The sequence below is a fragment of the Arachis ipaensis genome, chromosome B04 (genome assembly GCF_000816755.2).
Source record: "Arachis ipaensis cultivar K30076 chromosome B04, Araip1.1, whole genome shotgun sequence".
In the NCBI taxonomy this organism is placed as follows: domain Eukaryota; kingdom Viridiplantae; phylum Streptophyta; class Magnoliopsida; order Fabales; family Fabaceae; genus Arachis; species Arachis ipaensis.
The window spans coordinates 1,823,590-1,838,296 of NC_029788.2; the positions used below are offsets into that span (position 1 = coordinate 1,823,590).

The 14,707-nt window shown below is 32.4% G+C and overlaps 1 protein-coding gene across 1 annotated transcript; it reads left to right on the forward strand.

Annotated features, from left to right (window-relative positions):
- LOC107638286 (2-oxoglutarate-dependent dioxygenase AOP3) lies at positions 7,190-12,217 on the forward strand. The gene is made up of 3 exons (XM_016341488.2): positions 7,190-7,899; positions 9,254-9,575; positions 11,589-12,217. Exons 1-3 carry the CDS (start codon positions 7,511-7,513, stop codon positions 11,829-11,831), a joined length of 954 nt encoding a protein of 317 aa, XP_016196974.1. The 5' UTR covers positions 7,190-7,510; the 3' UTR covers positions 11,832-12,217.

The window sequence follows — 14,707 nt, forward strand, 5'->3', positions numbered from 1 at the left end:
AGGAGACCAAGGACAAACAGTTTTCAAAGTTCTTGGAAGTCTTTAGAAAGTTGCAAATCAATATTCCTTTTGCTGAGGTTTTGGAACAAATGCCCCTCTATGCCAAGTTCATGAAGGAGCTGTTGTCAAAGAAGAAGCCTTTAAAGGGAGATGAGACAGTGGTCCTAACTAAAGAATGCAGTGCCATCATTTAGAATAACTTACCAAAGAAGATGCCAGATCCAGGGAGCTTTCAAATTCCATGCACCATCGGGAGTACAACCTTTGAGAAAGTGTTATGTGATCTGGGAGCAAGCATCAATTTAATGCCCTTGTCTGTGATGAAGAAGCTGCAGATCCAAGAGGCACAACCTTAGATAGCATTACAGATGGCGGACAAATCTATGAAGCCTGCATACGGATTAGTGGAGAATATCTTGGTCAAAGTGGGTAAGTTCTTCCTCCCAGCAGATTTTGTGATTCTTGATACAGGGGAGGATGAGAATGCCTCTATAATTCTAGGAAGACCATTCTTAGCCACTGGAAGAGCTCTGATTGATGTAGAAGTGGGTGAATTAGTGCTTAGAGTGCATAATGAGCAACTGGTCTTTCATGTCTTCAAAGATGTACATTCAACAGGTGAAGAAGAGAGGTGCATGCAGGCTGAGCTTATTGATCCAAAGAACCAAGAACCCCCTGATGATGCACAGCAGAATTTGCAACTCAAACCTCCTGTGGTGACAACCGATAAAATTCCGCCTGACATCAAACCTAAGTTTGGTGTTGGAACTGCATCATCCACCAAGGAGGAGGTCCCCAAAAAGAAAAAAAAAATACCCAGAGGATGGAGAAACAAAAAGATCCCCACTGAAGGTTTCTCCCCAGGAATGAAGGTGGTAATGACCAGCAATCCAGCATGGGTTTATACAGTAATTAGAATCCTCTCTCTGGAGCATATTGAGCTATGTTATGGAGACACAGAAAAGAAGTTCAAAGTAAGGGTGAAGAGCTAAGCCCCTATGATCCTCCTCCTTAGAGGAGCTGACCGTCAAGCTAGTGACGATAAAGAAGCGCTTGTCGGGAGGCAACCCGATAATTTCGTATCCTTAGCTATTTTTTGTAGTAGTCGTTTTCTTAGTTATTTTATTTTATTTTTATTGAGTTCTTACTAATTTTCTGATCATACAGCTATGTTCTTCCAGGAACCGAACACTTCAAGCTATATTTCAAAAAAAAAAAGGGGGCACACGACGCGCAAGCGTCATTGACGCGAACGCGTCAATCATGTGTGCGTAAAAAAAAAATAATAATAATAATTGACAGAGAGTTGCGCGGGAGTGGCGTCAGCATGAAGCCTTTCGCACGAACAAGCCCACGCGGACGCGTACCCCACGCATGCACGTCACTCATGATTTTGGCACTTCACGCGTCTGCGTCACCCACACGGACGCGTGACCCGAAAAATCGACGTAAAAGGTGTCTGGACAGAGAGTTATGCTGGCTTGGGGCTGGAAGTATGCTAAAAGCACAAAATTGCCCACGCGAACGCGTGACCGACGCATCCGCGTCAGTTGTACATATGGCCATCCACGCAATCGCGTGCACGACGCGAACGCGTCGTATGAAAATTTGGCTCCCAAGCCATGCGAACAGAAAGTCACGCGGGCGCGCGGCTAGCTTTGCGCGAATCGCACAAAATCCAGGGCACGCGGACGCGTGCCTGACGCTAACGCATCATTATGAGGAATGCGCGACGTACGCGAACGCGTCGGTTGCGCCGCCCAGTTTTCTTTCTCTCTCTCTCCCAATCCCTATTCTCGCTTATTATTTTATCATCTTCTTTTTCTTTCTTCATAATAATTTATCTCTTTCTATTTTCAGTTCTTCTTTGCTTGAGGACAAGCAAACCTTTAAGTTTGGTGTTGACGCTTCGCTTAGAAGTTTTCTGTTTATTCCTATAGCACCAAAAGGGAGGCGAATCATCTTCACGGAGGAGCACAACCTGAAGAATAATGCGACTGCTAGGATAATTAAGGTGGTTGAGTTCCTTTCATTTTTTTCCTCCCTCTTTTTCAATGTTATGTTCCGGTTTTCTGCTATTTTGCTATGTTTGTTGCATGATCCTTTATTAGTTAGAATCCTAGGACTAGTTTAGTTTTCTCTTACTTGCCTTAATTCTGAAAAGATGTCTCATGTATTACTCACTAAGCTTGAATTCAAATAAAAAAATACAGAAGTGATGTATTGCATGAGAAATTGAGTTAATTTTAATAGTAGTCTTATTCACTTAGATGTGATGGTATTTTCTGTGATTCTGAATGCATGACATGAACAGTGCATATTTTTTATAGTGAATTTTATTAATGTTAAAATTGTTAGATCTTGAAAGAATGATGAAAAAAAGAAATGTTATTGATAATCTAAAAAATCATAAAATTGATTCTTGAAGCAAGAAAAAGCAATGAAAAACACAAAGCTTACGGAAAAAAAAGAAGAGTAAGCAGAAAAAGCCAATAACCCTTTAAACTAAAAGGCAAGGGTAAAAAGGATCCAATACTTTGAGCATTAATAGATAGGAGGGCCCAAAGGAATAAAATCTTGGCCTAAGCGGCTAAATCAAGCTGTCCCTAACCATGTGCTTGTGGCGTGAAAGTGTCAAGTGAAAAGTTTCCTATCTTTTCCTAGTGAATTTGCATCTAACTTGTTGAGTTTAATTAAAAATTAATTATATTTTAGCCACTATGGATGCTATTTTGAGTTTTGTGCAATTTTATTCATTTTAGGTAGCATTCGGATGGATTTGATGAAGTTTCTGCAGAGAAAGAGAAGAAACCAAGGAGATGACCAGTGAATACTGACGCGGACGCATGGCTCACGCGACTGCGTGGAATGGAGGAAATCGTAATGACGCGATCGCGTGCCTGACGCGAACGCGTGGACTGGAATCTGCACAAATGACGCGAACGCGTGGACGACGCGGACGCGTCACATGAACGATCTGCAGAATTGACAGAAAACGCTGGGGGCAATTTATGGGCTGTTTTGACCCATTTCTTAGCCCAGAAATCACAGATTAGAAGTTGCAGAAGGGACAAATCAAGTGGTCCCCGCCCATCAGCTGAAGACTTGTTAATTAATTCGAATTTAAATTCAAATCTTATTTTAGGAAAAGATATTATTTTAATTTTAATTTTAGAAATTTGATTTTTAAATTATTAGGATTAGTTATAAAAGGGATCCCAAGAGGGTGGTTCCAGAACAACATTCCACAACATTATTCCATACAAATTTACATTCCATATTTCATGAGTAACTAATCCTCCATTGTTAAGGTTAGGAGCTCTGTCTATTGGATGGATTGATAATATTATTTTTCTATTTTAATTCATGTTTTGATTTATATTTCAATAATTGTTTTCGTTCTTTATTTTATGAATTTGGGTGGAACGTAAGTATGACTCATGTTCTATTTGAGTTGTTGTATAACTTGGAAAAGCTCTTTACTTGAACAATAGCTTGAAAATATATTATCATGAATTTCTAATTGTTTGTATTTAACGGGACACGTGACATATAATTCCTTTATTTTTAGATAATTAGAATTCTTGTGGCATATAAACTAGAATTTGATCATCACCCTCTAATTGGAATTAATTGACCAAGGAATTGGCAGTTGATGAATTTTAGAGGAGACTAGGAAGGTCTAAGGAATTAGGGTCTAGTCACAAATAGTTTGCCATGAATTAAATCTTGCATGATTAAAATAGTTAATAAAAAAAGTCAATTCAGAAAATAGATAACTCTGAAACCTTAACTACCTTCTCAATATTTTATTCCCAACTTATTTATTTGTCTATCTTTAATATTCTAAATTTACTGTTTAATGCTTTTGAACTTCCAAACACTATTTTCTGTCTGTCTAACTAATCCTATCAAACGCTATTGTTGCTTAATCCATCAATCCTCGTGGGATCGACCCTTACTCACGTGAGGTATTACTTGGTACGACCCGGTGCACTTGCCGGTAAGTTAGTGGATTACGACCAGGGGACTTGACCTTAAATTATAAGGTCACAACCACTATAGAAGCACACGAGGTGAAATATGTCGTAGCAACAATACACTCCTATAGACAAGAAGATTTAAGAGGTTGGTTGAAGGCTAAGAATGATCCACATTCATTTATCCCAGCATCAGATGATCAGAGGCTGCTTCAGATTGCTTCACGGGGTCAATATATTTTGCATTTTGAGCTGATTGCTAGACAGCCAATCCCGGGCCCGAACTTAAGGTGATCACTCTAAATAATCACGATATATATGTGGTGATAACAGAGATGATAAAGGATGTAGAATACCTGAAAAATATAGTGGGTATCGTTTGTAATTATAAATATATAATAAACATAATTATAAACCAAATTTTCATCCAAAACATAATTATAAGTATTATCTCCAATGCAAAATAAACATAATCCAAAATATAATTATAAATATTTTCTCCAAAGCAACATAAACATAATCTAACACACTCAATTTTCATCTTCATACTCTTGTAAATTGGGTTGGAGGAAGTTGGATTTTGGCAAAAAAAATTGCAAAAATACCCCTTACAAAAAAAAAAACTAAGCCCGGCGAGGAAGTCCGTCCCGTCCCGCCCCGCCAAAGCCCACAGTTTAAGCGGTGTGGGTTAGGTGGGCTTTTGCTGTTTGGCGGTCCCAATTTTCTAGTCCGGCCCGCCTTTTTTGGCGAATTACGCGGACTGACTCGACGAGTTTAGACCTGTTTGCCACACCTAGTTGCTACATATATGCCTCCTCCATCAAGTACAAAATTGCGTGGTTCATGCCAACTTTGCACGAAGAGCCATGTTATTATGCGTTAGTATTCAATTATCAAAATAACATTTCAACTAAGCGAAATAATGATTTCAGATAGGGGTGGTAAGTGAGAAAGTTTGTTCCGCCCCATTCTGATGAGGCGGTCTTAAAATATCATTTTGTTATGCTTAACAATGAGCTAGCACGTTGGCGGGTTAAGTCCACAAAATCTCTTTTTTTATTAAATATTAAATAATATATATAATTTCATAACTATTTTAATTATTTATAATTTCTAAAAACATAAAAAAATTATAATTTTTAAATTTACAAATATTAAATTCTTTATAATTATAAATATACAATAAATATAATTATAAACCAAATTTTTTGAAACAAAATAGTAAAATTAATATTGTGCAAAGTAAAATAAATATTATCCAAAATATATAATTAAACATCTACAAATTTAGAACATAATCAATCAAACGTAAAACATAACCCAAAACACTAAATTAAAATATCTTTAAAAAAAATCCTGAACTCAGCGAGAATATCCGTTCTGTTTCAAAACCCACAGTTTAAACAGTGCGAATTAGGTGAGCTTTTGATGTGTGACAATCTTAATTTTTTATCTCACTCTATTTTTTTTGACAAATTATACAGACAATCCAACGAATTTAAATCCGTTTGTCACCTCTAATTTCAAAAGATCCAACTAGTAATTGATATGATTACGGAATATAATAAAATGTATGTTCAACAAACATATTTTTTTATTCACAATAATTGTTGCTTCGAATATTTGAAATATTTAATTACAATCAATATATTCAAATCGTTGTTTATGTCTTTTTTCTATTTTTAATTTCTTCTAGTTGGGGATAATTTAGCCAACTAAGAAAATGACTATTATTATACTAGCAGGTAGTACATTGAAATGACGAGGAGTAGTCAATTAGTTTATCTGTTTTTAAAAAGTTTTAAAAAAAATGCACCTACTATGTCACATAATTAAAATTTTATTATTTTGCAATAAAACATCCAGTACATGTCATAAATTGTGGTCCTCATCAAATTAAGTAAATATAAAGTTGATGGATCACTTGAGTTTGATTGGTCTAATAATTAATTTATTAGTCTGCTTAAATAAATTGTTTGAGAGTTTAAATTTTGTTTTATGTATATAATAATCAATGACCAACAATAAATTTTTAAATAAAATTTAGATTAGTTATTAATTTATCAGTTAAAAAATATCGTAGAAAAGTAGAAAACTAAAAAATTAACATATACTTAAATTATTTTATCAACAATATATTTGTATCTTTTTAAGTGATTAATGATTTTGTTTTTTTGTTTTTGTTTCTTTAATTCAGTCATGCTTAATCAATAAGCTGTTATTAATCAAATCAATCCAGGACAACGTCATATTTAGTGGTCCTGAACGGAAATAGGGGTCCCAAAATCAAGCAATGACAGATTAATAATGATTATTTATTTATTTATTTGTTAAATACATCAATAAATATTGAGAATCATACCAAGAAACAAAACTACTATATTTGGAGGACACGTTACTATAACCTCACAATATTTATTTTTTATTCAGTTATATTTATATAACAACTAATTTGGATAAATCGAGTACTTAACTTAATCATTTACTTAAGTAAATATTAAGAATTTGGATTTCATTTTGTGTATGTAATAATTTATTAGCCAATAACAAACCATTAAATAAAGTTTAAATCTGTAACGAATTAATTTTTAATCTCTCAAATTAAAAGATACGGTAAAATAAAAAAAAGTTATTTTCATTGAATTTGTATTGAACTCATATACTTAAATTAATGAAGTAATCAAACTATAATATCAAGTGATAAATCATCAACATTATATTTGTATTTTTTTAAGTGATTAATGATTTTGTTTTTTTAATTCAGTCATGCTTAATCAATAAACTATTATTAACCAAAAAATTTGAAAAGATAGGAGACTCCAATCCGCAACCTCTTAATTGAGTATGGGGAGTTTATGCCATTTGAGTATATTACTCAAATAGCATTTGAGTAATATACTCAAATGGCATAGATTCCCCATACTTAATTAAGAGGTTGCGGATTGGAGTCTCCTATTTTTCCAAATTTTAAGCTAATAAATAATAGCTCAAATGGCATAGTCTCCCCATACTCAATTAAGAGATTGCGGGTTCGAGTCTCCTATCTTTGATTAAAAAAAAAAAAACTATTATTACCCAAATCAATGTGGTCCTGAACGGAAATAGGGGTGCCAAAATCAAGCAATGACAGATTAATATTGGTTATTTATTTATTTATTTGTTAAATACATCAATAAATATTGAGAACCATGCCTATCCACCATTACATATCTCTTCCTCCTCTCTTGCACATACATATATTCTTGCATGTCGATTTTCCACCATTACATTCACAAAAGAGCTTGACTTTAACGTGGCCTCCTGCAGCTCTAGCATCGCCAACAGCTCTAGCATCGCCAACAGTAATTTTATTGAATTTTGGCCAACATGTAACCAGCAGAGAAAGGTGAGCCATTGGATGAAATCCCACACCAATCTCACACCATTAGATCATCATTGATGACTATTAATCACAAAAGTTGCTGACCCCTAGCATTGCTCTAGGTAATTAGGGAGCTAAAAGAGTCCAAAATTAAGGGATCATCATAATCATGGAATCCCAAACACAGTTTAATAATTCTCATCACTCGTTGCCACTAATAGACTTCACAACTGAAAATCTGAACCCTGGTAGTGACTCTTGGGTTTCAGCATCCCAAGTTGTGCGTACAGCGCTTTGCGATCATGGTGGTTTTCTCGCACTGTATGACGAAGTTGATTCAGAGGTTTATGACTCTGTTTACTCTGCAATGGAACAACTGTTTGATCTTCCAGTTGAAACTAAAAGGAAGAGCACAACGGAGAAGCCTATATTTAGTTACTCTGGTCAACTCTCTAGAATACCCTTGTATGAATCTGTGGGTATCGTGGATCCGCTTAGCGTAGATCAATGTCAAAAGTTTACACATATTATGTGGCCTCAAGGAAATGATCATTTCTGGTAATTAATCTTTTCTTGTAAACTTTCAATTTAGAGTGATTCTATATGAACACTCGTGTTTGACCTTTACACCATGTTTGGTTTGATAGAAAATGAGTGGAAAGAAAATGGATGGAAAGAAAATGGAAGGAAAATAGAAAGAAAAGAAAATTTTTATATGGGTCCCACTAAAAAAATTTTCTTTCCATCACAAGCAAGAAAACAAGAAGAAAAGTATTGTATTTTTGTATTTCTAATACTACTCTTAGTTATATTATTATTAATAAATATTAATATAAATTTAGTTTTAATATATTATTATAATAAAATTTATATTTAAATATTATATGTATTAGATAAATAATTTAAATCAAATATATAAAATTATAATATTTTATAATATTTATAAAATATAATAAAACATGAATAAATAAAAATACTTATACTTTATTTTATGATAAGGGTATTAATGTAATTTTATACTATTATGATTTTCTTTCTTCTCACTTTTCTTTCCATCTATTTTCTATTCATCCAAACAACACACAAATAACTCAACTTTTCATTTCATTTTCTTTCCTTCCATTTTCTTTTTAACATCCAAACAAACCCTTAATTAAATTTGATACTAGTAAATAAGGTTTGTAAACACTCGTGTTTGACCTTTAATTAAATTTGATACTAGTAAATAAGGTTTGTAACTTTCTTTTTTATTTTGTTTCTTACTCTTTTAGTTGAAGTTCTTAAATTCTTTACAAAAGGAAAAACAAAAGGAGGAGCTATAAAGATTCGTAGTTGGTGTTTATAAGTATAGAAGTAGACTTTTCCTTAAATTCTTTTTAGATAGATATTTAGTTTTAGTTGGCTTTTGATTTATTTTTTACTATTTTATTCATTTTTATTTTTATAAGTGTGTTATATACTTATATGTACACCAAAAATTAATCACTAATCAAATATTATGTATAAAAGTATCAAAAGTTTTAAAAATATCCCTAAGTTTTATTTTGTTTCAATTTTGTCCCAAAAGTTTTCGATTTGCATCAAATATACCCCTAATGGCTAATTTTTCAAAAAAGTTAAGATCGATTCAACAACAATTTCATAAGAACAACCCCTCAACACAAGCAAATCAAGCATAATTTTCATGTATTATTGTTATATTGGTCTTAAATTTTTTGAAAATTTAGCCTCCGAGAATATATTTGATGCAAATCGAAAACTTTTGGAACAAAATTGAAACAAAATAAAACTTATGGGTATTTTTAAAACTTTTGCCAAACTTCGAGGACAAAAAATATACTTTACCATTTTCATTATTATGTCAAATATATTGACTGAACATTTGGGATTTAACTACGCTCTCAACATGCAGCGAAAGTGTCAATTCTTATGCAAAGAAATTACAAGGACTAGACCACGTTGTGAAAAGAATGTTGTTTGAGAGCTATGGACTGGAGAATAAGAAATTAGAATGTTTGCTGGATTCAACTGATTATGTGCTCCGAGGTTACAAGTACAGAACACCAAAAGTTGGTGAAAGCAACTTGGGAGTGGCTCCTCATTCAGACACAGCCTTCCTAACGATACTAAATCAGAAGGTAGAAGGCTTGGAGGTTAAGCTGAAGAATGGGGAATGGTTTGAAGTTGGTGTTTCATCCTCTTTGTATTTGGTTATGGGTGGTGATGCATTGCAGGTCAGTCATTTTTAAATTTGACATGTACGTAATATAATATTTTTTGAGAAAAGGACAAATAGGTCCCTGACCTTTTGTTCTGCGGGCATTTTTGTCCCTGATCATTGAAAAATACTTTTAAGTCCATGACATTCACAAAACTTGGACGGATCAGTCCCTCCGCCCAAATGCCTTCGTCAAGGACTGATCCGTCCAAATGCCTCCGTGAGGGATTGATCCGTCCAAGTTTTGTGAAGGTCAGGGACTTAAAAGTATTTTTCAATGGTCAGGAACGAAAATGTCCGCGGGGCAAAAGATCAGGGACCTATTTGTCATTTTCTCATTTTTTTTTCTCTCACCATTTTGAATATCAAAAAACTCTTGGGACTTGCAATTTTTAGTATTTTTTATCATTATTTGACCTACACTAATACTAAATTGTCTTCAATAAATAAATTTTACTGATTTATGTGTGCAAACTCTAAAAAATATAGGTGCAAACTGTATTGATTCATATGTGCAAAACTCTAATAAATATAGGTGTAAATATATATTTCTTGTGTGCAAAACATCTATAAATATATATGCAAATTATTGCTGGCCAATAATAATAATATTTGCTGGTTATATAGTATTGCTCTTAAATATTCGTCCAAAACAAAAAGTGGATAATGTTTCAAAATAAGTATCTATTTTTTTTTATTGGAGTTTAGGAGGACCTTTAATTTTGTTATTCTATAACCTTAAAAGAATGTGCCAATTTCACTTTTTCTAATTGGTTTTTCTCTGCGAAGCAAAAAGCTAATCTCGAAATGTGAAGAGAAAGTTTAAATCATATGGATATTAACGTTCACTTTTATAGACCTAAATGGTTTTTTTTTTTTTTTTTTTTTTTAAATGGTTTGTCAAGTGGCTTGTGTTGGCATGAAGGGACTATGTAACTTCTTTAGGGGTGAAAGAATTCTAAAAAGTTTCAACCACGCTCTGATTTGCTTAATTTCCAAGATCTTAAACGCTAGAGACATGTCTCAAATCAAACCTATTAGTCTATCCTCTATTTTTTATAAGATTATATCAAAATTTAAAGTACCTGTTCAAAGACTCCAAGTTTTCACAAATAATTTTGTGAGTTCAAACCAGCACTGTTCACAGTGTGTTCTGGGGTACATAGAAATCCCAGAACCTTGAAGTCTTTGAAGTGGAGAAAATTCAAGTTCCTTAGGTAGTGGCCTTAGTGTTGAAGCTCCACCAACAGATATATGGAAGGTTAGAGTAAATGAAACTATTTGGGTCCCTCTTCTCTAGATTTCTTTTTGTTTGTGGGAGTTTTTCGTTCTTTTAATATGTCTCTCTTTGAATAATGTACTTCATTTTCTAGTAAAATGCAATTATCTTACCATTAGGAGAAAAAAAGTAGTGGTTTTCATAAAAAAGATAAATTTTACTTATTATAATTGATACTATATATTTTTTAAAATTATGGTGATACTTAGATATTCTTAATGAGATAAATATTTTAAAACTTTAAAAAATACTAATGAAAAAAATACTAGGAAATAATGTATTTAATAGCTAACAAATCCTATTGATAAAATCGTTTTAAGAGAAAACTTATGAGTAAAAGAATTATTTTTCTCAAAATAATCGAACCAAGTACCTTATTTTTATCATAACAAAAATAAATCTCCATTTTTGTGATAAAAAATTAAAAGAAAGTGCAGAATTTAAACGAAACAAGGTTCCCAGTCTTTGACAATTCCACTTGATTTTTGGCACAACTAATTGAGAAATGGGAAGTGCTAGGTGAACAATGAAAATTTTGAACAATATGAACAACCACCAATCAAATGAAAATATACTACATCCTAATTTAATGCTACTAATTAAATTTACTCTTTTAATCCTATTAATTCACATTGTTTACACATTGTTCAAAAATCTTGTTGGTTACCTGTACTTTTCCTTGAGGAATATACTTCAAAATTTTTTACATTGCTCTGACTTAGTAAATAACTTGAAATTTTCATGGCACAGGTGTGGAGTAATGACAGAATACCTGCTTGTGAACACCGAGTCTTGGTAAACTCAAAGATAGATAGATACTCTACGGGGCTGCTTTCATATGTTAATAACATAATGGAACCACAAGAGGAGCTTGTGGATGAGAAAAACCCTCTTTGTTACAAGCCTTTTGACCATTACGGGTACCTCCGTTTCTTTCTCTCAGAAGAAGCTCTGAAATCTACTTCGCGTATCAAAGCATATTGTGGAATCTAACACACATACATTGTGATGTACTTGGTTGATTCATGATTTTAATTTCAATTGTGCAAACCCATTAGAACTTAAAAATATGTGTGTTAGTTTGTGTGGTGTCCTTATGATTCTAATGTCATGTTAAAATTTACGTTTCGTATTATTATTGATGTTTTATATGTGATATGTTATGTTTATTTCAGTAATTTTTATGTAATATAATCGTCAACTTCTTGTCGGATGAATGCGACAGAAGAGTAGTGTGTTATCCAATCATCTGAGATGAAATGGACAAGCTCATGTTTATGAATTGAGATTACAAAGCGTAATAGGTGCAAATAAGTGATATATTTGTATTTTGAGTTTAGATTAAATAATGATGGTATAACTTGAAATCATTATTACCAGTTATATGATTGTTATAAGGGAAAGTATAAGGAGCCAATAGAATATTTGTACCAATGGAGGTTTAGGGTGTATTAGAGATATAATCATTAGTGTTACCTTTTTCCATCAGCTGAAGCTTTTGGGATGAGTGGTATCATGGCATGGTATTAGAACTCTAGATCCGAAAGGTCAAGAGTTTGATCCTTGGTGAATCCAAAAATCAGTTTAAGCTTTTGGGAAGATGTTTATTATCCCTAGTACTCGGATGGTTATTCTAGATAGTATGGGGGATGTTCATTTTGTAACTCAATAGCCCATTGTACACATTGTACAAATAGTCCATTGTCTCCCTAGCGAGACTCTTGTTATAAATAGACAAACACATTCTTCTATTTTAAAAGCAACAGTTTGTTCCTTGAGCCTTTGCTTTTTTCTTACATTTATAGATTCTATTTTTAGTTTGCTATTCTTACTTTTGATTGAATTTCAATGTGCTATATTACGCTTTTAGCATTACAGTGTAATAATTTCTTTTAATTTTTTCGTTAAAATATACTTTTTTTTCTTGAAATTTTTTGAAAAACTTTAAGAATATACTTATAATATATTTTGTTTTAAATTTATTTATAATTTTCAAATATATTTCAATTATACCTTTGAAGGTTAATACCATTAATAAAAATGCTGACATGACAATCATATAATGTCGTGTCACTAACATGTGACATTCATACACTGTGGTATCACTAGCATGTCATAAGTTGCCCACATGAAGGATATAATTGAAGCACCTTTAAAATGTTCGAAAGGTTTTTCAAATATTCAAACAAATAGGAAATTGAGGAATTTGCTTTCTTATCTAGTCATGAACCATGCTCATGCTGAGAGGGCAACCTATAATGACACTTTAGTGCTTAAGTTAGTTGAGTGTTTTGGGTGTTTTTAATGTAGCTTCTCTTACATCTATTTTGGCTTACTCCTCATTTTAAATGTGTGTTTACTATCGTTACAGAGATAATAACTGTATTAGTCAATGTTCATCATGATTTGGTCGTTATTCCTATTCTATAACGTTTTTAGGTTATTCTTTCATAATTGGATATTTTAATACCATGAATCTACATTCCCATACCCTTAGAGTATCTGAGGTTACTGGATTTCTTCATTCCAGCATAGTCTTATTCGATTATGAATTAGGAACATTTTACGTTGCGCTAATGTCATTGTTAGGCCAAATTGGCTTCTAGGAACTTGGGTCTAGTCCAAAACAGTGCCCCAAACTACTCAACATTTCTTTTTTTTAGGCTTTTGTCTCGTTTATTTTAGTTTAAGTGATGCGTTTGCATCTTTAGTATTTTTCCTCTTTTAATTTCTTGTATTTTTAGATTTAATCATAATTTTTTTTATAATCTCATCACTTTTAAGTCTCATTTGCCACTAAGGTATTTTCTAAGTGTTACTCAATGAAATACAAGATTAAAAAAGAAAATCAAGTAGCAAAGGTAGCATGTTGATGCAGGTTTTACACCACAATACTACAGATAAGTGCACCGCATCGTACTAAGTAAAAAACTCACAGTGAGTGAGTGTCGATCCTATGAAGATTAACAAATTAAAAAAGCAATGGTTAATCGATTATTCTAGTCAGACAATCAAAATCAGGGTTTCTATAAGCTTTAACATAAATAGTAAAGTAACAAAAGCAAACAGTGAGTATTGAAAAAAAATATAATTAAAGGAGAGTTAAGGTTTTAGAGATGTTGAAGCTTCTGGATTTATACTTTTCACTTTCCACATTGATCATGCAAAGATACAATCATGGTAAATCATCAATAATCAAACCACAATCCTTTGGTAATTTGATTTCTCTTTAACCTAATTAATTGCTAATCCTTTAGTCAATTATTTAAGAAAAGAGTTAAACACGTTCACTGATTCATAAGCCACACAATTCATAAGAATCTCCTCTAGTTGATTCTATGTCACTTATCAAGTCTAGTTTCAAAACTTAAGAGTTGTGAGAATTGGTTTTTAAGCTTAATTTAATTAATCAAGTTTTCCAAGAAGTTAAAAGAATTCAAGTTAGAAAAGATTTATTTCCCAACACATTCAAACCCTTTTTGATGATGAACGAAAACCTATTCTTGAAAAGATATCAATGCATAAATCAAAGGAAGAAAAAGCTAGTATATTAATCCATGGAATCAACAGAGCTCATAAACTTAACCAAGAAAAATTAATTTCTCATGTTCTTCAAAGAAATCCTCGAAGAAAACAAAAACTGTCAAAAGAGAGAAGAGAAGAGCCTCTAGAGTCTCTAACTTTTTTCTTAAATACTAACCCTAAAAGGAATTCAAATTCAAACTAAAATAGAATCAAAATTCAAAGAAAATCAAATCTAACTAATTAATGATTGCCTCCAGCAAAGCTTTTAATTTTATCTTCTTGCAAATCCTTAATAAATATTGTGATTAGTGGGCTTGAGTTGAGCCATTAATTGACCACATAAA